The sequence below is a fragment of the Neovison vison genome, chromosome 6 (genome assembly GCF_020171115.1).
Source record: "Neovison vison isolate M4711 chromosome 6, ASM_NN_V1, whole genome shotgun sequence".
NCBI classification, from domain to species: domain Eukaryota; kingdom Metazoa; phylum Chordata; class Mammalia; order Carnivora; family Mustelidae; genus Neogale; species Neogale vison.
The window spans coordinates 7,389,238-7,411,603 of record NC_058096.1 but is presented as its reverse complement, the minus strand read 5'-3'; the positions used below and the strand labels follow the sequence as shown (position 1 = coordinate 7,411,603).

General features: G+C 43.4%; 1 protein-coding gene across 2 annotated transcripts in view; it reads right to left on the bottom strand.

The window, feature by feature from the left end:
- The window catches only part of KCNJ6 (potassium inwardly rectifying channel subfamily J member 6), a 273,417-nt gene that overhangs the window by 65,708 nt on the left and 185,343 nt on the right, over nt 1-22,366 (bottom strand). The window contains exons 1-2 of one of the 2 annotated variants that reach the window (XM_044250923.1): nt 11,975-12,019; nt 9,663-10,583 (exon numbers count right to left, since the gene is read on the bottom strand). In XM_044250923.1, coding sequence (XP_044106858.1) covers nt 9,663-10,583; nt 11,975-11,987 — 934 coding nt within the window. In that variant the 5' untranslated portion in view covers nt 11,988-12,019. Of the gene's footprint in view, nt 1-9,662; nt 10,584-11,974; nt 12,020-22,366 lie in introns of those variants that run through there. The other variant, XM_044250922.1, reaches the window with a different exon arrangement.

The following is a 22,366-nucleotide window of genomic DNA, read 5'->3' as shown; positions in this document are numbered from 1 at the left end:
GCATGGTCACCTGATAGCACTGAATTGGGCGGAATCTGGAGTATGAGGCAGTGGGTGTCTTTTCAGGAGATACAGTGCCAAACGTTATGTAAAAGCAGATTTCCCCTGCTTTTTATGGTCAGGTGAGGTGAGCCTGATGGGCAAGGCCACTAATCAGAAGAGAATATATCATTGAGCCATAATGGCCAGCGCACTGATGAACCTGAATCAATAACCGTCCCTTTAAATGTGACTGTGTGTACCATGCCGCCTCCCGAGAGACATGGGGCAAACAGACTGGGGAGGTGGGCAGCTCTGAGATTGAATCCTGGCTTTATCCCTTCACTGACTGGGTGACCTTGGAAAAGTTACTCTATAACTCCCCACTCAAGAGTCAGCTCCTCATTTGCTAAATGAGGATGATACCTACCTTCCCGAATTGTTTTGAGGATTGAAAATAATCTTTGTGCAAACCATGTACTAAAGTAATTGGTATCTGATAGACACTATAAGAATGATGGATGAGAATAGCATGATTCACAGAATTACAGATTCACTCTCTAAATTTACTGAGCACTTAACTACACACTAGGTCCCATGGTAAGTGACTTACATATATTATCTCATGGAATTTTCTTGTAGATATAAGCATCATTCTCACTTTACAGAATGGAAAAGAAAGTTTGGTGAGATTAAGGGATATGATATTCCAATTTCACCGATAGGAGAGGAGACAGAATTTGAAGTCAGCCTGTCTGATCTGAAAGGCGTAGCCTGTGAAGGGCGAACTTTAAGTCACTTTAAGTGGGGAGGGGAAGTTCTGCAAAGTAACTAACTACAGATTCAATTCATGGCTAATCTAGAGCTATTAGCAATGTACAACAGCCAAATTGTCAAAACATTAGTGTGATATTTTGTGTCAGAGAAGATAGGCTAGATATCTTCATGGTAATAACACAAATTTCAGTGGCTTAACCCAGTATTAACCAATAACATGAGGTTATTTCTCAGTCATGCTGCATGATCCAAGTGACTTGATAGGGGTCGGCTTTTCAAGGCCAGTCAACAGTCCAGGATGACAGAAGCTCCACTGTGACATGCACTTTGAGTACCATAGAAGTACCATTCACATATTGGCTTGTGAATTTTCCACCAGAGTGATATGCGGGGCTTATGTGTATACGTCTGGAAGAATGCACATCACATGTTCAACAGGAACAGGGAAATGTGGATCTAAAAGTGTCTAGAAGGATGAAAGCTGGACATATTTGGTGTACTACACTAATGACTCTGTCCATTTTAAGCCTTAACTCACAAAAAGATTTTAACTCAGTCTCCTGGTTTTCAAAACCACTTGGTTATCTGTGGTAGATTGTATTATTCTGTTCTCAATTGTTTATTCCACATCCTATGAGGCAATTGCATATGGCAATCACTGCCATATGGCTTGCTATGACTAATAAATGATGAGCTACAGTGGTGAGGCGTCCTGCCATTTTCTCTTTTTTCTCCCTGCCATGAGAATGGCAAGTCCTACACAGGACTGCTTGCTCCTTCAATCTGCATCCTGGAGTAAACACGATGTGAACAGAGCTGTAGCTTACATGTAATGTGAATGAAAAATAACCCTTTGTGTTTTAAGCCCTTATGGTTGTTTGTTACTGAAGCATAACTTCTAGAAATCTGACTGCTACAGTATCTTTATCTTTCTTCTTAGTCAATAAAGAACAATGGAGTTGGCTATACAGAAAGTACTATTTATGTTTGACTCTTGAACAACACGGGTTTGAACTATGTGGGTCCACTTACGTGTGAATTTTTTACAGTATAGTACTGTAAATGTATTTTCTCTTTCTTATGCTTTCCTAAACATTTTCTTTTTTCTAGCTTACTTTAAAAGAATATAGTATATATAACATGTAACATACAAAAATATGTGTTAATCAACTATGTTATTGGTAGGCTTCTGTTTAATAGCAGGCTATCAGTAGTTAAGTTTTGGGGAGTCAAAATTATACATGGATTTTTAAAAAGATTTTATTTATTTATTTGACAGAGAGAGACACAGTGAGGGAGGGAACACAAGCAGGGGGAGTTGGAGAGGGAGAAGTAGGCTTCCTGCTGGCTGGGCAGGGAGCCCAATGTGGGGTTCAATCCCAGGACCCTGAGATCATTATCCGAGCTGGAGGCAGACGCTTAATGATTGAGCCACCCAGGTGCCTATATATGGGTTTTTAACTGCATGGGGGGGGGGGTCAGTGCCCCTAACCCCTGTATCTTTGAGGGTGAAATGACTATCCATTTTGTTGAAGTATATCTGTAGTTTAAAGCAGAAGTATCTCTAAGGAATTATTATGTAAGTCAATATTATTTAGTTGATTTCAGTTAAAAGCACAAAACTACATTCTCCAAATTGGGACATCACCCAATACCTTAGAGTTCTTATGAGAAACCTAGGAGGAGAACTGGGAACATGGAAATACCATTTTCAAAGGCAGACTATTGGCCTTGTCCTCACTGAGCCGTTGCCTTAGAAGACCCGAGAATAATCTATATTCATGCCCACTTTGGGCAGAAATTATAATGATGAAATGTTACTATCTATAGGAATGCAAAGTCTTTTCTGAGTCCAGTGATCCTCATTAATTCACATCCCATTGATTTGTAATTCATGGTAAGTAACTGGGGCAGAGGCCAGGCTGGCATTTACTCTCAGTTGTGAGTATGCATTTCTTGAACTGGCTATCACAAGTTAACATTTGCCGTTTTGACTATTCAGAGGGCCTTCAGAGGGTCATTTGTTACTCTGTTGAGACTTCAGCTGCAAGGTCCCTGAAAACAATGGAGCCACTCTCTGTGATTGGCCCTTTGGACTGCCAGACTTCCCATCCTCTCCAAGTTTTGTTCTCTGTGGCCTTTCACCTGTGCAGTCTATGGGGGAAGAAATGGTATGTTCTCACAAAATCAAGAAGTCAAAAGGCTACCTGTGAGTTAGGTACCATTATTGCTCCAATTTTAGTATGGAGATCTCAAGGCATTGAGAGATTAAGGTAGCCAGTGAATGGAGCAACTGTGGTTTGAACCCAGGATGGTCTGGCATTATAAACGACACCAAAAAACACTCAAGCTTAGCTGTAGCTGAGAGAGATTATTTTTAAAAAAGAGGCATAATATGGACTCTGAAAAACAATCTGAGGGGTTTGAAGTGGCGGGGGGTGGGAGGTTGGGGTACCAGGTGGTGGGTATTATAGAGGGCACAGATTGCATGGAGTACTGGGTGTGGTGAAAAAAATAATGAATACTGTTATGCTGAAAATTAAAAAAAAGAGGCATACTAAACAATTAATATAACAAACAATTTTCAAGTGGTTGGTGTAAGAGAAGAGAAGGGACATGTTTCACTGGAGAAGAAGCACTCTGGCTGTTTAGCTCAGTAGGTAGTGTGTGTATACATGTACGAATAAGTTATATGATTTCCCCCCGTGATTCTCTCCTGGTCATTAGAAATTGTCCAGTAGAACTATTTCACTGGCAACACGCTGTCCCCACTCATATTGCGAATGTCCTAAGAAAGAATAAAGTTCCATTGATTTAAGGATATGCTAATTAGAAACTTCACACTATTTGACACTCATCTCTTAATTTTCATAGAGCTATTTCTTCCCAACATGAGTATTGACTTTAGAGTTTGGGCCAGAGGTAACTTCTAGGTGCTAACTCAATTTTTTTTCCTTGGGTTTGAATCTAAATTGTATGTATTATGTGTCTATCATTGACTTCCATGGGACATCTATTTTAGTAGTTCCTCATGGCCTATTTAGAAAAGGAAGAAGAATGGATTGTCAGGTATGGGCATTTAAATAATGAATTTTTTGGGTCAATTTTGTCAATTTTTTGTATTTTGTTAATCACAATCACAATAATATATGGTCACTTTGATGTACTACCTTCTAAATTTTGGGGCCCTACATGCCTCTTAAACTAGGGGAAATATTTAACAGAGTTACAGTAGTCTTCCCTTTAGAGGGATTGTGGAAAAGCTTAAAACCTTGTGCACGCTCTCTGTAGCATCCCACCTCAGATTGCTGGGACATTTGGTGAACCAGTACACAGTGTTCTCAAACTACTGAGGATCACAAAAGTTTACTCTATTTGGGAAGCAATTACCATTAGTTTTTATCCAGCCAATGACACTATTGGGATATTGAGGTGGACATTTTGGAAAGAAGCCCTGAATAAATCCCTTGAACCTAATGCTCCAGGGAGAAAGGATAGTTAGATTTCTTGATGTTGATGAATGGCAGATTTCTACCTAGGAAAAATAAATTCATGTGTCTCTGAAGTTTTTTTTTTTTTTAAATTCCTTTTTATATAGATTTACCAGGAGGTTTTCACCCAAGTTCTTAACACTTCAGATCCCATCAATTAATTCTTTTCCTAGGTTAGGTAGTTGGGGTTATAACTCTTAAGACAAAAATGGTAAATCCCGAGATAATGACTTGTCAATGGAGAGATTAGCTGTAATTTATCAAAAGGAGAAAATAAGATTTGAAAAATGTAATGGGTATGAAATATCATTACTAGAAATAGCTTAAGAGTACTGTAATGCTCACACTCAATCATCTTATCTGTGAAGTGCCACCTTTTCAAAATCTGTGATCTCATATTCTCCTCTATTATAATGAAGTGGCATTTTGATCACAGCAAAGAAAAATGGCACTTGGAAATCCGATCTGACGGAACATCGCACTCTTCCGGGGTATTTGTGTAGACATCACTTACATGATTTGCATGGCAGCGCTGTTTTGCGGCACGTCTCATTTTAACATGTGGCTGTTAAAAATCCACGTGAATGCGTGAGGAGTTTTAGAATGAACCGGTAACACTGGAGACCAACAGAGACGTCTTAGAGAAACATAGGAGCTCATGGTACAGGAAAAGGGAGGACAGACAGACTGCACACTGTGCAAACTGAAGCACCCCGTTTTCTTCGGGCGCGCTTCCCTGTTGAATCCTCATGAGCCAGCAGCATTCAACATGCAGAAAGCACTGGGCTTGGAGGCTGTAAACATCACTGAGCTTAGGTTTCAAGTTCCTACTCTCACAGCGGCCATTCGGCTTTAGCCAAGTACTACTAGTCTTGTTAGCGACTCATCTTGCTTGGGTCTCATTTCCTCATCTTACTGTAAAGTAAGAGCTGAGTGAAGACTCCTTCCAGCTCAGAACTCCTGTGATGGGCGGTGTGATTTTTTGATAACAAAACCCTCTCCAAAAGAACGTTTCTCTAGAGACAGAAACTCCTTCCGATTTGGCGCCCCCACTTCCGGTTTCCGACTTCCGGTTTCTGGACACCCATTTCCGGTTTGCCCTCTCCGGTTTGCCCTCCCCGGCTTCCAACGCGCACGCCTCTCCTACTCAGTAACCTGCGTAGGCTGGATGCTGCGCGGTCGGCCCTGTTGCCTCATCTGTAGGGTTCACAGACCTGCCCTGACTTGGCTGCCTCCCACCGTCCACTTCCCCCAGTTTTCTGGGCAGTATTGAAGTCTTAATACTTAATAATTTAATTCGATTGTTCAATTTATTATTTATTAATTAATTTATTAAAATTTAATGATTTTTAAATAATTTCGTAATTTAAGTATTGAGTTCTCTTCTTTGTGAAGAGGACTTCTTCGAGAACAAGTTGAAGGAGAAACCCCTCTCGGAGACAGAGGTAGAGCTCAGAGACTCAGAGGCTTGACCGGGATTCCAACCAGTCGCAGCGCGTGAGCCTCCTCTGGATCCCGGTTCGAACAAGCAGATGGGAAAGCAGCAAAAAAAGGCATTTATGAGACAGTTGGAACTCGGACACTAGGTATTGGATCTCAAGAAAAAGATCTAATTATTTTAGATATTTTAGGGGCCACAACGGTGCTCTGGTTATTTTAGAAGCCTCGTCTTTTAGAAACACGTGCGGAAAGGTGTGTCGATCAAACGGTCTGATGCCCGGGGCTGTTCGCGAGCGGGGGTACAGATGGAACGGGTTTGACGGCGAACTGACAGCGCCAGAAGTTGAAGGATGGGTCCATGGGAGTTAGTTCTACTGTCTGGTCTACTCTTGTATAAGTTTTATGATCTCCATAATAAAAAGTGTACGAGAAAAGCTTAATGGGGATTCATCTTAACTAACAGGCACATTTGCTGAGGTGTTGGAAAGGACTGCTTGTCATAGTTGCATAATCGTTGGGGGTAAATATGGAAGTTCATCAATCAGAAAGGCTATAGTGAGGAGCTGGCTGGCAGTGGGCCCAGCTCTGTGTAGCTGTCATCTAGCCTCCAGGCCAATTTGCCCTCTATAAATAACAGTCTATATGAATGCTTTACTATTTTAAAGCGCATTTGCCACAGCTGCTGAGCATGTTTGTTTACGTAGCTGTGAACCCTTCTGTAAACATCACTATCTCAAAATTGCCCATGTGTCAGGAACATAAAGGGCCCCCTTTAAAAATATATTTGCAGGATGAGATACGGCCAGTTCCCAGATGTCTGGGTGGCTGGTGTCAGAATTTTCCAGGGTTTGATTCGTTTTCAAAAATAGAATCACATGACTGGAAGGTTCTTGAGAGGTCACCATGCACATCCCTCTGACTCCGGGCTGGACCAGATAGAAGCCATCCACCAAGGATGTAGGTCTATTTTATCTGTATCTTATCTGTGTCGTTTGTGAGTCTGTCTTTTATGAGGCTAGAGGGCTTATCAGGTGGAGGACTGAGGCCAGATGTGCAGGGAATTAAATTTGGCAAGGCTCATGTCCTGCCTTCAAGGAGCTTGCTCTCATTTGCTAAAAACATGCCTGATTCTGATAGAACACAGCGGGCTTGCTGCAGTACAGCTGCCATGAGAATATAATACGTCAAGGGAACACCAACGGACCTATGCTAGGCCAGGATGCTTAGCAGACTGAAGGACCCCAGTGGATACCCAGCTTACTGCAGGATAGCTCAGATTTCCATATTGGGATCACTGTGTAACCACAACAGGCGTGCCAGGAAGAGAGCACTATGGTGAGGTTGTGGTGTGGGGTTCATCCTGTGGGGCTTATCCTTGGAAGAGGCCTGCTAATTGGGATCGGTGATAGTGGTTTAAGGCCAACTAAGACATTTTGGAAAGGAATGAATAAAACGGAAATTGTTTTGTGTCAGCTTGCTGTTTTCAAGGCTTCTGATTTCCCATCTAGTGCTACAATGAATAATTAGATCCTTGCGAATTTGTTTTCCTTGGTGTGCATTTGGTCCACATTTATTTTTTTCCTGTGGCTTTGACTCCTTGAAGCATTCCCTCTGTCACCCCTCAAAAGCCTGTTTGGTACCCACAAATCCCATTTGGGCTTCTCATTCACAAAGAAAAAGCATCTCACTGAAGTTTAAGACATCAGATATTCTGGGAGTACTGAACTGTATGAATTCCATCAGGAAAAGATAAAGAAATATCCAGCTTCCAGACAAACCCAGAACTTTCTAGAACACTCTTCCCTCCACTTAGCAGAAGTTGAAAAATTATTTATTTATTTTAAAAAAATTAACAGTAGTTGCCTTTCCCCAGACACAGGATAAGTATTTTGATTCTTTTTGCTGGCAACTACCAAGTTTTCTCTAAGAAAGCAATAAGAAAGACTTCTGAATGCTCAGAGGCAAGTATCACTGTTAATTACCAAGAAAGCAGTGTTCCTCCTTTTAAAAAGCCTCACTCATAACAAACTGTCATCGGAAAGACACGGTCTGCCTCAGGGAGAATTCCAACTCAGGGACATTACAAAGATAATTTGCTTATTCTGGATTCATTTATTTTTCGAGACTGGGCTTTGGTTTGAGGGAGCATGAAGCTCAGCTCCTGCGATTTGAAGCTCAGATTAACACCAGTAGCCGGAGGGTACATTTCCAGGAGTTTTTGCTTTTTGAACTCAGTGATAATGGTAAGAAGGCTTGTCTACTTCCCTCCCTCATGTCCTATTGGGAGAGTTTATAGTGAGAAATCTTTTTTGAAAATTTAAATTTAATTAACCAACATATAGTACATCACTAATAGTGAGAAATTTAATATTAAAACCACATCATGAGTGGTCAGTTTATGCTGCCAGCAGCTGTACTACACTGGCTACCACTAGGGGGATCCAGAGTCCCTGTGCTCAGCAGAGGTGGGAGAAGTTTCTGGTCTGTGAGAAAATGACAGAGCTCCCCGTTTGGATTGTTCCCTCCCCTCTCTTCTCACTTTCCTTCTCCTCTCTTTTCTTCTTCCTCCTCACACACAATCATTGCCTCAGGAGTACATGGGACAGTCAGGCTCAGGGTACAGATAGCCCTGTTCACATGAGCAGCTCTTAGTATTTCACATGAATTATTTTGTTATTCTCTGTAGCCATTTCAAATTAGGTCCATGTTCGTTTTGTTTTATGGAAAGGAGCACGTGCCAACCATTGAGCTCCATACAAAGACTTTTACTCACATTTTCATTGTTTGCTGCACTTAAAAAAACCTAGCGCAAATGTTTCCACCACTCTAAGAGAAGTTAGTTAGAAGTTATGACTTTGCCTTTTGGGTACTGGGAAGTGGAAATAGGGGATCAACGACTTTCAAGGAATGATCAAGATCAGGTTATGGGCTGAAGAAGACCCTGGGGCCAGGTTGTTGGCTGGGCATTTTTGGATTTTATAGATGAACCATGAGCCTCAGTTTGCAGACTTCAAAGCACAGAAGGGCAGACTTCAAAGCACAGATCTTGCATATCTAAAGAAGATTTTAAGTCTAATATTGATAACTCCAAAGAACAGGAAAGAAAATAATGAATTTGGGTTCCAGTTAATACTTTTCCTGTGGGGCACTGTTCTTAGCTTAAGTCAGAATGTGAGGATCTATTTTGTGGAATGTTACTGATGAATACGGGCAAAACCTGCTTTGTTGTTGGGACGTATAACACATATAAAGTTCAGATATGAGTGAAAACATCGATAAAACAGACTGTTTCTCTATTTTGAGGACAGGTCATTTTCTGGAAAACACACAAATGATCAGCCATTAACAGCAGAGGAGTCAATAGGATTGCAATGAATGGGTCCTCAATTTTTTTCCTTTCCTGCTAGAATTATTTACTGGATCCACAATGTTATGTCAGTTGGGGGTTCAGCGGGTAGAGTACCTGGAAAGACACCTCACCTGCACTTGATATAAAAGAAAAGCCAGTGCTATGGGTCTTGCAAATGGCTTCCAAAGAAGAGGTGAAATTACATTTTTATTAAAGCAATTTGTCAGGCTTCCTTTGAAAGGCTTAACTTTTCCCTCCAGGCTTGCCAATAAATAACCTCAAGTATTTAAATTAACCAATGTTTTAGAGCCACTTAAAAATGTCTTCGGAGACGGATAAGATTTTAATTTAAGGAAATACTTGGAAATTTAAAATATAATAAGTGGTGCCTTCAAAAAATTATCTATTGATTTATTTTCCAAAGGCTCTTAAAAAGTTAAATTATTAGCCTTCTTGGTGGGTACACCAAGGTTAGAGGACACATAGGCATATTATTTCATGAAACAAGGGGATGAGTGAATAGTGAGTGAAATTCAATTTTCGTATTTTATCATAAATAAGTATGTCAGATCCAGCTTAAAATGAACATTGATCCCACAGAAAATCCAGGATGGAGCACACCTTACCTGTAGCTTCCACCATTCCTTCAAGGATGACCACAATTTCCAGTTCCTCTTTGGGCAGCTGGGCTTTGGAGATCTCCCAGAAAGGACTCTGTTGGTTAATTTCGTGGCTGATGATGAGTGGTGATACCAGAAACAGACGGTCATCCCCGGTGTAATACCCTACATTGATATCTGTCTGGTTCAAGGGGATGAACTCACCCTCTGAGGTCTGTTTGGACTTGATCAACTTGGCTCGGATGGAAGCCTCAACAATGTGGGAATTCCTGAGATCCCCTACTCGGAACATCAGGCATAGTTTCCCATCCCTCATGGAGATCACTGCATGGGTGGAAAAAACCAGGGTCTCTGCCCTCTTCTTGGGTTGTGATATTTTTACAAACATGCATCCCACCATGAATGCATTGACAATGGACCCCAGCACAGACTGGATTAAGAGAAGAATAATTCCCTCTGGGCACTTGTCCGTGATGACCCGGTAGCCATAACCGATGGTGGTTTCTGTCTCTATTGAGAATAAAAAAGCAGAGACGAACCCGTTGAGGTTGGTGACACAGGGAGTCCATGAAGGGTCCTCTATGTGGTCCATATCTCCTCGGATGTATGCGATTAGCCACCAGATCATCCCAAAAAAGAGCCAAGTCACTGTGTAAACCATGACAAAAATCAACAGGTTGAATCTCCACTTGAGATCTACTAAGGTGGTGAAGATATCCGTCAGGTAGCGGTAGGTCTCCCTCACATTGCCATGGTGGACGTTGCATTTCCCATCTTTCCGCACATACCTCTGGATTTTCCTTTTGGTCCGGTCTCGGCTGATGTGTCTTGGCAGGTCATCCCTGGCCTGCTTAGGCAACTTTGGCTGGTGAATGGCCACAGGGCTCTCAACATCCTGATCCATGGAGTCGCCCTCCAGGACATTAGCTGGTTAGTTTGGAAGAAAAAAAAGAAAAATGGAATGAAATGCTGGTTCTTTTGAGATCATAGAAACCACTGTGTATGGTGTATGGTAGTGAAACCAAATAGCATTTGTGTAGCTTTTAACAGAATGAGATGAAGCCATTTTTATTTGGCATCTCTAGACAGGGCTTTAGTTGACATGGACTCTGGTACCTTGTAATCTAGCTCATGTGACTACTTCCCCACCCTCCCCACCAGGACAGAGCTTACTGCTGTGAAACTGTCTCCCTCCAGCAAGTTCTAAGAGTCAGCCCCTACATGGGACATTCCATCTGAGATTTCATCACATGAGAGAGGCAACACACCCTGGATAAAGAAGTAGTTCAATTCAAACTGTCTTGGTTCTTCCATTGAGCAGTTGTGGACTCTTGGACATGCTATCTCTTATGGGCTGAATTGTGCCCTTCCTCCTATCTGTGTTGAAGACCTAGCCCCCAATGTGATTGCATTTGGAGATAGGGCCTTTAAGGAGATGATTAACAAGAAGGTTGGAGCCCTAATAGAATAGGTATCCTTAGAAGAAGAGGGAGAGACACCAGGGGTATGCACCAGGGTAGGTGCACACAAGTGCTCATATAAGGACACAGTGAGAAGGTAACCATCTGCAAACTAGAAAAAGAGGTCTTCCAAACCAACCAAGGCGGACAGAAAGGAATCCTGCCAGCTTCTTAATCTTAAACCTCCAACCCCACCTCCCACTCTGATATTCTGTTATGGCAGGCAGCCCAAGTAGACTAACACACCATGCGAATTCCTTGTGCCCGAGTTTCCACATTTACAAAATCGTGATCATGTCACCAGATTTATAGGGTTGTTATAAAGTTGAATGAAACCACGTATGTGCTATGTGCTTGCATGGAACAGACTATAATAAGTATTCCTTTGTCTTAAATTGTGCCTGTGCTAGTACTCCCCTTATATAGGGCAAGAATTTTGAGTGAGCTCTTCAAACTGTGACCCGAATTTCAGAGCTGAAAAATAAAAATTCTGGTTTATATTGGTAAGCATGCATGCCTTATACTCTAATGGTTGATTTCATGCCAAGGTTAGGAAAAAAAAAAGATGTGGGGGAAAAGTTCTCTCTCTTTCTATGTGTTACACGTTTTATTTAGTTTCTGCCTCAACATGTAACATCTGCAATTTTGGCTCATGGTTATTTCCTTTCTGACAGCCTTCATGACTCATGCATTGGTACAGTCTTTAGCTAACAGTGCGTTAGGAAAACTCTTCTAGAATCTGAGTGCAAGGGAAATTTGGAAATGATACTGCTAGTAAACACATAAGCCACTGTATGAAACTACTTGTTCAGTCAATAATTTTAAAGCTTCCTAAAGGTTTTATAAGCCGTTTCTTACCCCAGGCTTTCATCCCGAGTCTTTGGCTTTGCCATGCATTTTTCTCTGTGGTAACTACTTGTTCCCCTGGGTTAAAGGAGAAGCACAGTCTGCTGAGAAAAAATTTACCTGAATAAGAAAATAGTTGCAGAGAGGACCCGAGTGGCACCAACTTCAGTTATAGATTAACCTTGTTCATGGTTGGTTAGTTTCCTTAAAAATCAATCCCATAGATCTGTTTTTGTATTTCAGCACAAGGAAGAGACAGCACCTGGTCTGCAGAACCTGCTGTTTGGTTTGACAACCTTGACTTTGAGATCACTGCCCCCAATAGCCTTCATTTGTAAAAGAGAAACTTTGCTCGTCCATTTCCTTCTTCTAACAAAGAGACCAGGACAGGAGTCAAAGAGAAGCAGCTGGGCTCAGGACTCAGGATGGGATGGAGGTGGTTGGGGTATCTGAATGGAAGCAGAGGCCCGCACTCCTACAAGGTGGGGATGTGTGTGGCCCAGAGTGGTCATGCCTGAGCTCAAGCTACTAATTTTGCCCTGGTTGGGAGTCTCTAAATATGACTTCATGTGGGATGAACTCTGGGCTCAAACCTACCACGGTGGGGAGGCTTTGTTTGCAGGACACAAGGGTCCAGGTGGACCTGGTGTATGGTTTTGCTGTGATCCAGGTGGTAAGCTCTCCGACTATACAGAGCCACCTGAGTCCTGTGTCCTCAAGTCCTTCAGTCCTTCCAACCCAAAGAAGAGGGCTTGTCAGATTAGATGACTCTTAACAGTTTTCAGTGATATTTCACACTTTAAAATGTCACAGAGGAAATATACCACCCCCCCACTCCCCCTTGAAGGTGTTTCTTTGCTTTTCCTGGCTAGGCTATAATCTTTAATTTCAGGCATTTAACCTGACATAGAGGAACCTGCCTGAATGGTTAATGAGTGAATAGAGACAAGTACTCTGGTTACTCCTGGGAGCCTGCCAGCTGATCCACCAAATTCTTCTTTTGTTGTTGTTGTTTCCTCTTTTTCTAGCTCAGGACTGGGCCACATTTCCCAGGTTCCTTTGCATTGAATCCTGGCCTACCTGGAGTTGGTATGTCTTGCCAATTCAAGGCTTTAAATAGAGAATGTGTCCCCTCTTATGCCCCTGCCCCTTCTATGGAAGAGTCAGAAGGTGGTAGAGGGGTTTGGGTTCCTAGTCAGTGGCAAGGAGCTGCCATATCACTAGAAACAAGAAAGAAAAAGATCATGTTTGGGCCATTATGTATTTTGTGTCTATTATCAAACCCAGCCTTATCTCTCATTTTATGGGCAGCCATACTGACTCCGAGAAGCAGAAAGAAGTGTCATCTGGGGGACTGACATGGGAAAGAGCAGGAAGAGAAGAGGGACTGTTTGAGTATGGCCTGTACAATGAACTAGCATGTGGTTAACTGAGGGCTTGGGTTTGGTATTAGGGAAAATGTAAATGCATATGCTGCTTAAGTGCCCTTTTAAAACAGTTAAAAATGGAATCAAACAAAGAAAGCCAAACCTCCTGGGGAGGGGGGTGGGAAGATGGCCTTTAAGGGTGTCCCTGTAGATGAGGCAGTGGCTGCAGGCAAGTTGCATCCATGGGAAGATGGGGAAGAGGGTCAGAATATGTCACTCCCCCCAAACATGCCACTTTGGCGCACTGATTATTTTGAATTAAAGATACTTACAAAAGAGCTAGTGCAAGGCCCCCGACCCCCCTGTTCTCCTGAAAGCAGGAGATTAATTTCCCACATGACAGAGGCATTTCCCATACGAAGAGGGCCGAAGACACTTTCACCACAAGAGACGGGGAATTTGGGGCTGAGAAGGCTGTGTAGACAAACTTTGTTAAACTAACGTGCATCTTCCTCATGCCTTCTTCACGATTTATGACCCACGGCCCAAACTCCTTTGTCCTGCCAATTCTTCACACATTGTCTCTCTGTCTGAATAGACAGCTTCCTGCTCTGTCGCCCGTCCTGTCTGTGCTCTTCAGTCAGGCTCCCATGGTCACGTGTGTGCTTCGGTGATTCTTAGGCCCAGCCAGAGAGCAAAGAAGGCGAGAGGAGAGTGTTGGCTTTGGGCAGTGGGAGCTAAGGTGGGGCCTCTTTCTTCACAGGGGTCCAGGGCAGGGGCAGGCAAGGGATTGAGAGAAACCACAAAGCCAGTGACATGTGAAAGGACTTGGGGAGCAGAAGACGCTGGTGGAGGAGTCCCAAGGGGCAGAAAGAGTGAGGCCAATGGGGAAGGGGTGTGGAGTGCGCAGAAGGAGGGCCGAGCCTCCAGGCTGTGTGCCAAGTAATTGCGGGAAGCCCTCGATGAGGGAAAGCGCATCCCAGGTCTGAGCAGGGAGCGAGGCTCAGCAACCCTCAGCAGGAATGCAAATGCATGTAAGGGAGATACAGAAGGGAACTTCAATGATGGTTCCTAACGCTCCTTTCGCGCCTGGAATCCCAGGTGTGGATTTGAGGGGGAATATGAAGTGCGTTTGCAAGAGCTTCGGAGCTGCTCAGAGCTGCATTTGGAAAGGGGACCTGTCGCCCCGGGATCCTGTGCAGCCTTTGACGTTAACGCTGGCCCTATGGTCAGACCCTCCCTCCGCACCTGCTGGTCCTTGCATGTGCTTTTGCCAGTGGCTTGACCGGAGAGGATGTAGAGGAGTTCTCTGCTGCCTGTGCAGTGTTGGACCGTGGGAAGGAGGACCGTGGCTGCAACGCCGAACATCCTGATGCTTTCCTTCATGCGCTTTTTACGAGATTTGGCTTAAAGTAAATGTGGGTCTCTGTGTTAAAGCCAGCTGTTTCTTATCCCCCCCCCTCTTTTAGAAAGGTGAGCAACTGATGGGAAACAAGCCAAGGTGCAAAATAGCCTCGTGTTGAAATTTAACCTGAGAGAAATAATAGCAGGGGACTGAGCCGCAAGCTGGAGGAGCCAGACCCCTGAACCGCTGGGATCCTGTTGTGGAATCTGCAGGGCTGTGCTTGTCCAGGGAAGGCTGCTGGGGTGCCCTGGTCAGTATAAATGTTCTCCTGATGGGAAATTGTTACATTTCAAATTACATATGAATTCTTTGGGTGATGCTTCCACTGACTAGGGAAATATTTGAAAAATATCTAAAGAATCTTTAATGCCTTTCAGAAAACCTAATAGGAAAGCAGGAGAGATCTCAAATCCTTGTGCAAACATCAGACGTTGGAAGGACATGCACACTGATGTTAACAGGGTAACTCTGAGTGGGTGGTTTATGTGTGATTTAAAAATTTAAAAAAATACTCTGGTTTTTCTGGATTTTCTAGAATGAGTGTATATCACTTTTATAATAAAAAAGAAAAAGAAAATTTCAAATAAAACTTTGAGATCCTTTTAGTGCATGATTTAAGGAATCGGAGAAAATCATAACTAAACCCCCACTGTTGGGGTTTGAAATGAAAACATTATATCAGGTCAAAAAAGTCAGATATGAAAGAGCAAATATAGTATGATTCCACTTACACGAGGTACTTAGGAGAAACAAACGCATAGAGACAGAAAGTGGAATAGAGGTTACCAGGGGCCAAGGGGAGAGAGGAATGGGGAATTATTTGTTTGTGATGATAAAAAAAAATTCTGGAAATGGGTCATGGTCACCATTGCACAACATTATGAGTGTACTTAATGTTACCGAACTGTACACTTGAAAGTGTTTAAAATGGTGATTTTTATGTTACATGTGTTTTACCAAAACTTAAAAAAATTACCTACTCAAATAGTTCATGTGTTACCTTGAGTCCTTAGATGGTCTATCAGATGTGGCTCACTTTTATTTTACCTTACTTTCTTTTTTTCACCCCTGAATCAAAAGAATTTGGTCAATGTGTTTCAGCATTCTTGATTAAAGGCAACTTAAAATGTGGGGCATTTTGCCATGTGAGGTCTACTACGGAGCTCTAAAAAGACCTCACTGGGAAGGAATTTCTCTGGTCGAAAGTAAACAACAAATTAGAATATGATGTGAAACCAGATAAGGGGAAGGGGAACTGGGAAGAGATCAGCAAACTCAAACCTAAATCTGTCTTGGGTGGAGTGCAGGAGGGGTTTGCTCAAGGAGGTGATGAGTGTGTGTTTGCTTCCTGGTAGACAAAAGCTGGGATGGTGGAACATTTGAAAAGCAGGAATAGCATGTGTGAAAGTCTTGAAGGGATGAAGCACTTTTGTTTGGGAATGACAGAGGTTTTGGAATAGAGAGCACGTGTGGGGGAAATGGAGGGAGCCAGGAGAGCCATGGATGGGAGCCAGGCTGGACCCCGAAGTCTTCTATACCAGGCTGTGGAGATTGTTCTTAAAATAGGGAGTGATATGATTGAACATTTTATGTATTTTAGAAAGACCCCTCTGGAGGGTAGTCATGCAGAGTAGAAATTAGAGGGAAGCGTAGGCAAACTTTATAAAGGGCCAATGGTAAATAGTTCAGTCTTTGTAGGCAACGTAAGTGTCTGTTGCATATTCTTCTTTGTTTTTTCAAAAAACTTCTTATAACCCTTAAAAAATGTAAAACTAATCCTCGCTCATGAGCAGTACAAAAAGAGGTCACAGGCTGGAGTTGTTGAATTCTGGAGACATGGTGCCAGCAAGAAGGAGAAAGAGCCAGGTGCTGGATGACGGGAGCAGTCATGAGGATGAAGAGGTGGAATGGATTTAAGGTTAAATAAGAAGCAGGATTAAGATCATTTGGAGATTAGCGACTGTGGAGGGGTGTGGGCAGGGAATCATCTGGGGGACGGCAGGATGGTGCTGGAGGCATAGGGGTAGAAGAAGATGCTGGTTTGGGTTTGTTTGGTTGAGAATGTCTGCAGACACTCAGGTGGGGGCTTCTGTGGGAAATCAAGGGTGAAGTTTAGTGGTGATGGACTGGGCTCCAGGTTTGGAAGGTTATCGAGCACACAAGGGGAAGCTGCCATTGTGGGTGTGGGTAGAAGTCCCTGAGGGGACTAGGATATAGAAGAGAAGAGGAAGAGAAGAGGATATAGAAGAGAGGATGCTGGAAACTGATTACATGAAGAAGTCAGAAGTAGAGAAGCAGCAAGAGGAGGGGCGGAGGAAGGGATAAGAGGTGTGAGGGGCAGGAGGAGAGAGCAGGACAGGAAGCCAGGAGGGACTCCAGCCCAGGGGTCAGAAAAAGGGGGCATTATTCGGCACACACTGTGGGGACAACTGTAAGCCCACTTGGAAGAAAAGTCATGAGTCCTTTCCTTATTTCTTATATCAGGATAAATTCCAAGTGGATTAAGGATTTAAATGCCAAGAAAAAAAAAAAACCCTACAGAAGGCGTAGAGGATGTATTTTTGTAATTGTAAGAGTTGAGAAAGCCTTTCTAACCATGATAGGAATCCAGAAACTATTTTCAAAGACTGGTATTTTTGTCAGTACAAAGATTTCAAGTGTTTGTTAAAAAAGTAAGACGACAAACCAGGAAAAATATTTGCAACACATAACATATATATTCCCAATTTACAAAAGCAATAAATACCTCTGTAAAAAAAATGATCATAGGAAATGAATAAGGATTTTATAAGAAAAGAAATATACAGAGCTAAAAAGCATATGGAAAGACTGTTCAACCAAGTAAAAGCAATGCAAATATAATAACTTTTTTTTTTTTTTTACTCTAAACTTGGCGCAATTAGAAAGGAATGGCAAATACAGCATGTGGAGTGAGAGGCAGTAGAATTGTGAATGTGCATGTTTTGGGGCAGTGTAACTGACAAGGTCTTCCTGGAGGTCAGGGGACAGGAGGGCTCACATTTTAGCAGTGATTAGATGCCTTGGAACAGCAATTCAGGGTCTAGACGTTTATTCTAAGGGAACAATGCCACAAATGTCCATCAATTGTATGCAGGGGATATATTTCAGCCTTTCTCATAATAGTGAAAAATTAGAAACAACCTAAATGTCTGTTCACAAGCACTGGCTAAACATACTGTTGCAGATATCATCAGTGGAATGCTAAGTGGCCAATAAAAATGATTTTCCAGTATTTTCGGGTCTTCAACTCTCTGTGCCAAGATCAGCTTTTTTTTTTTTTTTAAATTTATTTTTTTATTTTCAGCATAACAGTATTCATTATTTTTGCACCACACCCAGTGCTCCATGCAATCCGTGCCCTCTATAATACCCACCACCTGCTTCTTACTGAGGACTAAATTTACCCCCCTTTTAAAATTGCAGTCATTCCCGCCCAGAATTTACCTTAGTCTTCCTTGTGTTACCGTTTGCTTTTCCTGTATCAATTCTCACTCTCAAGATCAAAGGGATTAGTTATTATGTGTTGGTGATTTTGTTGGTGTCATCTGAGTGATGGGGTTTGAGGTCAGACTGCAGTGGGTTCAGGAGTGATTGTTCAGGGAGGGGGTGAGAAAAAAGAAGTATACACAATGTGTTTAAAGTGAGGGGGCTGGAGGGAGCTGATGGAGTGGGGACGTTGTGTGTGTGTGTGTGTGTGTGTGTGTGTGGTGTGTATATGTGTGTGTGTTGGGTGTCTGTGTGCTAAGAAGAAGCCAAAGGGGAGAGATTGCCCTTATAAGGAAGGGGGCAGTGGTGGAGTGAGGTGTTTCATGGACTGGAGATCAATCCAAGGTGCTGTATGGGGAGGGCTGGGTAAATACAGAAAAAGGGACAAAACTGCATCCCAGAGAGTTGGGGAGGATAAGGGGATGGAGAAGTGGAAGGAAAGATGGGAAGAGGGTGTTGGAGATACCTCTCATAGGTTTTCTGTGGTGAAGGAGATTCAAACTGGCTCCTTTTCCAGTGTGAATTTCAAACCATACTTCAGCAGACACATTGAATTAAATCGACATCTAGCAATGCAAATAACTGAACTTGGCGTCATCGCAGACCAGGCAAAAATTTCCCCGTGCTTACTAGTGAGGAAAATCATATGAACACAGCTATCTGTACACAATAGGCAAAAAGTGGGAGCAACTCAAGTGTCCACGAGAATGAATGGAGAGACAAAGTGTGGTATACACATACGAAGGGATATTATTTGGCCTTAAAAAGGGAGGACATTGTGTTACAATGTGAATGAACCTTGAGGACATTATGCTGAGTGCAACAAGCCAGACACAAAAGGACAGATACTGTCTGATTGCACTTACATTAGGTCCCTAGAGCAGTCATGTCCTTGGCGACAGAAGGTAGAGTGGTGGTTACTGGGGCTTGGGGTGGAGGGACGGGGTTAGTGCTGCATAGGTATGGGGTTTCAGTTCAGAAAGTCATACAACAGTGTGAATGTGCTCAGTGAGATAGAAGTATTCACCTAAAAATGGTTAGAATGGTAAATTGAATGTTTTATATATTTTACCATAATAAAAAAGTAAACTGTGTAAAAAAAAAGAAAAGCACATATATGGGCTAAATGAGAGGAGAAAAGTAGATTTCTAAAATGCTACAGCCTGAGGATGGGGTGGGATTTTCTTGCCTTACTCACTCCTGCGTTGTTCAATTACTGTTCCCATTTAGGACGGAGACACACGTGACAGATAACCCAGAGGTGTAGTTTTAAGTGGTGCCTAAAGTTCAGAATCAGTTTCCCTGGTCCCAGTGCTCATCTTCTTGAATAAGTCCCTGTCTGAAGCTTGTGCCTTACTGGGGACTGGTGATGCTGGGCGTTTATGTCTGATATGTCATGAGAAGGTGAGGTAGGTTTTATTTGTCTGGTACTTTGAGCTATTGTGACTTTGGGAGGCAACTGTAGTCAGAAATCCAGAGAGACTGGAGAGTTTAGTGTCGTTGTGTGAAAGAACATCTCCTGTATCCCGCTGGCAACATGTGACAGCTACCAAAGGGCAAAGGCTCTTATTAAAATTTTAGCTTGGGGGCTCCACAACATGAACCTAAATTTAGAATGTCTAGTACCCACTGCAAGGTCAGAGGACTAATGTTGGCTGCTCTGTGCGTGGATGTGGCTTTGTAAAATGTGCAGTTTCAGTGCTCTGAGGAGAGGAATGACAGGTTACTTTGATCTGGATGAAGGAGACCGACATCCAAAAAACTGATTTCTCTTCTCAAAGGATTTCAAGAATCATAATCTTAGACAGAACCACTGGGAACCTTTTAGGACCACCTCATACAGTTGTGTGGGTTGTCCACTGCACAAGGGTACCCACAGAAGGGGAACAGAAGGGCTCTAAATCCAGTCTGTGCCTTGTCTGCCAACCCACGTGCTCCTTTTCAGGCCTGAGTCTGTTCAGAGGAAAGGGCGCCTTGGCATTTGCTCTAAAGCATTTACAGGTGAGCAGCGGTTCTGGAGCCCCGGACATCATTTATTTCATCCTCTTCCTGTTTTGGATATACATGAAAAAATTAAGGCCCCAGGAAGCCTGCTGACACCAGGAGGCAAAGCCAGAGTGAACTCTGAGATCTTGGATTCTAGCCTGGGCTCTCCTTGTGTATCTATGTGTTTTCCCTGTTCTCTGAAGTGGTGGCTACTTCAGGCTTTCCCTCCCTCAGGGACCTTGACTTGCTGGTTTCCTTCTGGAGCATGAATCCTTTATTATTCCCGTGTGGGCTCAGAGTTAGCCAGACCTGGGAAATCCCTGCCAGGAGACCCGTTCTTCGCAAAACAGATTCTTTGTTTGCAAAACAGGTGCAATGCCACCCTGCTGGGTTGATGGGAGAATTAGATGATGTAATGCATGTGGGGCAGTGTAGCCTGGTGACAGGCGATGGGGTTTGGTCCAGGCAGACCGGGGTTGGAACCTGCTCTCCTACCTCCAATCTGTGTACATTTGTTCAGGCCATTTCTGTCTCTGAGTTTCATTTTCTCCAGTTAGAAAATGAGAATTGTAAGACCTATCTTTCAGGGTTACTGTGAGAAAAAAATAAATCAAACAAACATAGCACCTGGTACATAGCAGACATTGAACAAATGGTAGCAATTATGACAGGGTCTGGGTCAAAGAAGGCACATAACTTGCAGCTATAATAATCACTAGTTTTATAAGCTCGACATTGTCCTGGAAACTGTGGGAAATTCAGAAGCAATCTGAGACACAGATGGGTAGACCCATCTGGATGTTAAGAGCCGCCTGGTAACATCAGACCTACACACTGTCCTGTATAATGTGCAGTTACATTCTACACTGTGGACAAGAGATTATGAATGTTCCAGCATGCCGGAGACAGAGGTCAGCAGGGGCTGGACTAATGGACAAGGCATCATGAGGGTTGTGAGAAATGACTGTGACCCTTCAGTGTGAAAAGAAGAAAGCCAGCCCTCACTGAACATCTACTGTGTGCCAAGTACTGGGCTGGACACGAGAACCACACAGGAACTGTTGACCCATCTTACAGATGAGGCAATGAAGGTCTTTTGGGTTCAGCTACTTGCTGAAGCGTACACATCTAAGCTATGGTAGGCATTGCTTCTTAGATTGGTGTGATTGTTTCTCTTCTGCTGTTGCAGACAGATGAGAAGAAGGGTGTGTGCATGTGTGTGGTGTGTGTACATGTGTGTGTGCATGGGTAGGCTCATGTGCATGTTGGGTGTGCGTGTGAAGGAAAGAGTGGCAGAGAGAAGGGCCCCCCACCTGTCGCTCATGTGCCATGGCAGTAGATGGCCCTGGTGGGTAGAGGAAGGCAACCAGAGGAGTGGCCGATTTGTGGTTGCTCCTGGAGTAAGGGCCAACTCCAGAGAGGGGAAGGTGGAGCTGGAGAAGGGACAGGGTTCCAAAAAGCCTTTCTAGGACCTATTGTGTCAGCTGACTATATGGTAGTTTGGAATATTCTGGTGTCTTTTGGGACTGACAGGGCGGAGTGAATGTTTATTGACTCCCTACTTTGTGCCTGCAGTGAGCTCTCTAGTTCTCCATGTTATTTCTCTGACTTCTCATCCTCCATACAGCTGTGTGTATCACTAATCTGAGGGAGGCTGAACTGTCTATGGCCATACCACCCTGAACGCGCCTGACCTTGTCTGAGAGACGCTGAACCCCTTGCCCAAGGTTACAGTCAGAATTGTGTTTGATCCGGGGTGTTTGACTCCAACTTGAGGACTCTTTCCATTCATCAAACACCACAGAAATGGGAAATAACCCAGCCGGTGGCACTGGGTGGGTGGGTGAGCTAGCCCGGAGGACGAGAGTGCAGAGGGACCACCAAGGAATCAAGACCGCAGGTACCCAAGGAGTGTTCACAGATGGGAGTCAGGAGGAGCAGAGGGTGGAGGAGGTTGGGAGGAGCAGCGAGCAGTGGAAGTAAGAAGCATGAGTCCAGACTGGGGGGCCATGGCAGTGCATTTGGCAGAGGAGACGCCCTTGGGTCTGGCAGCAAGGAGAGCACGGGCAACTCTGAGTAGGTGGTCGGAATGAAAGTCGGGCTGCCAGGGAGGTGGTAATGACGGGCCGAAGCTGCTAG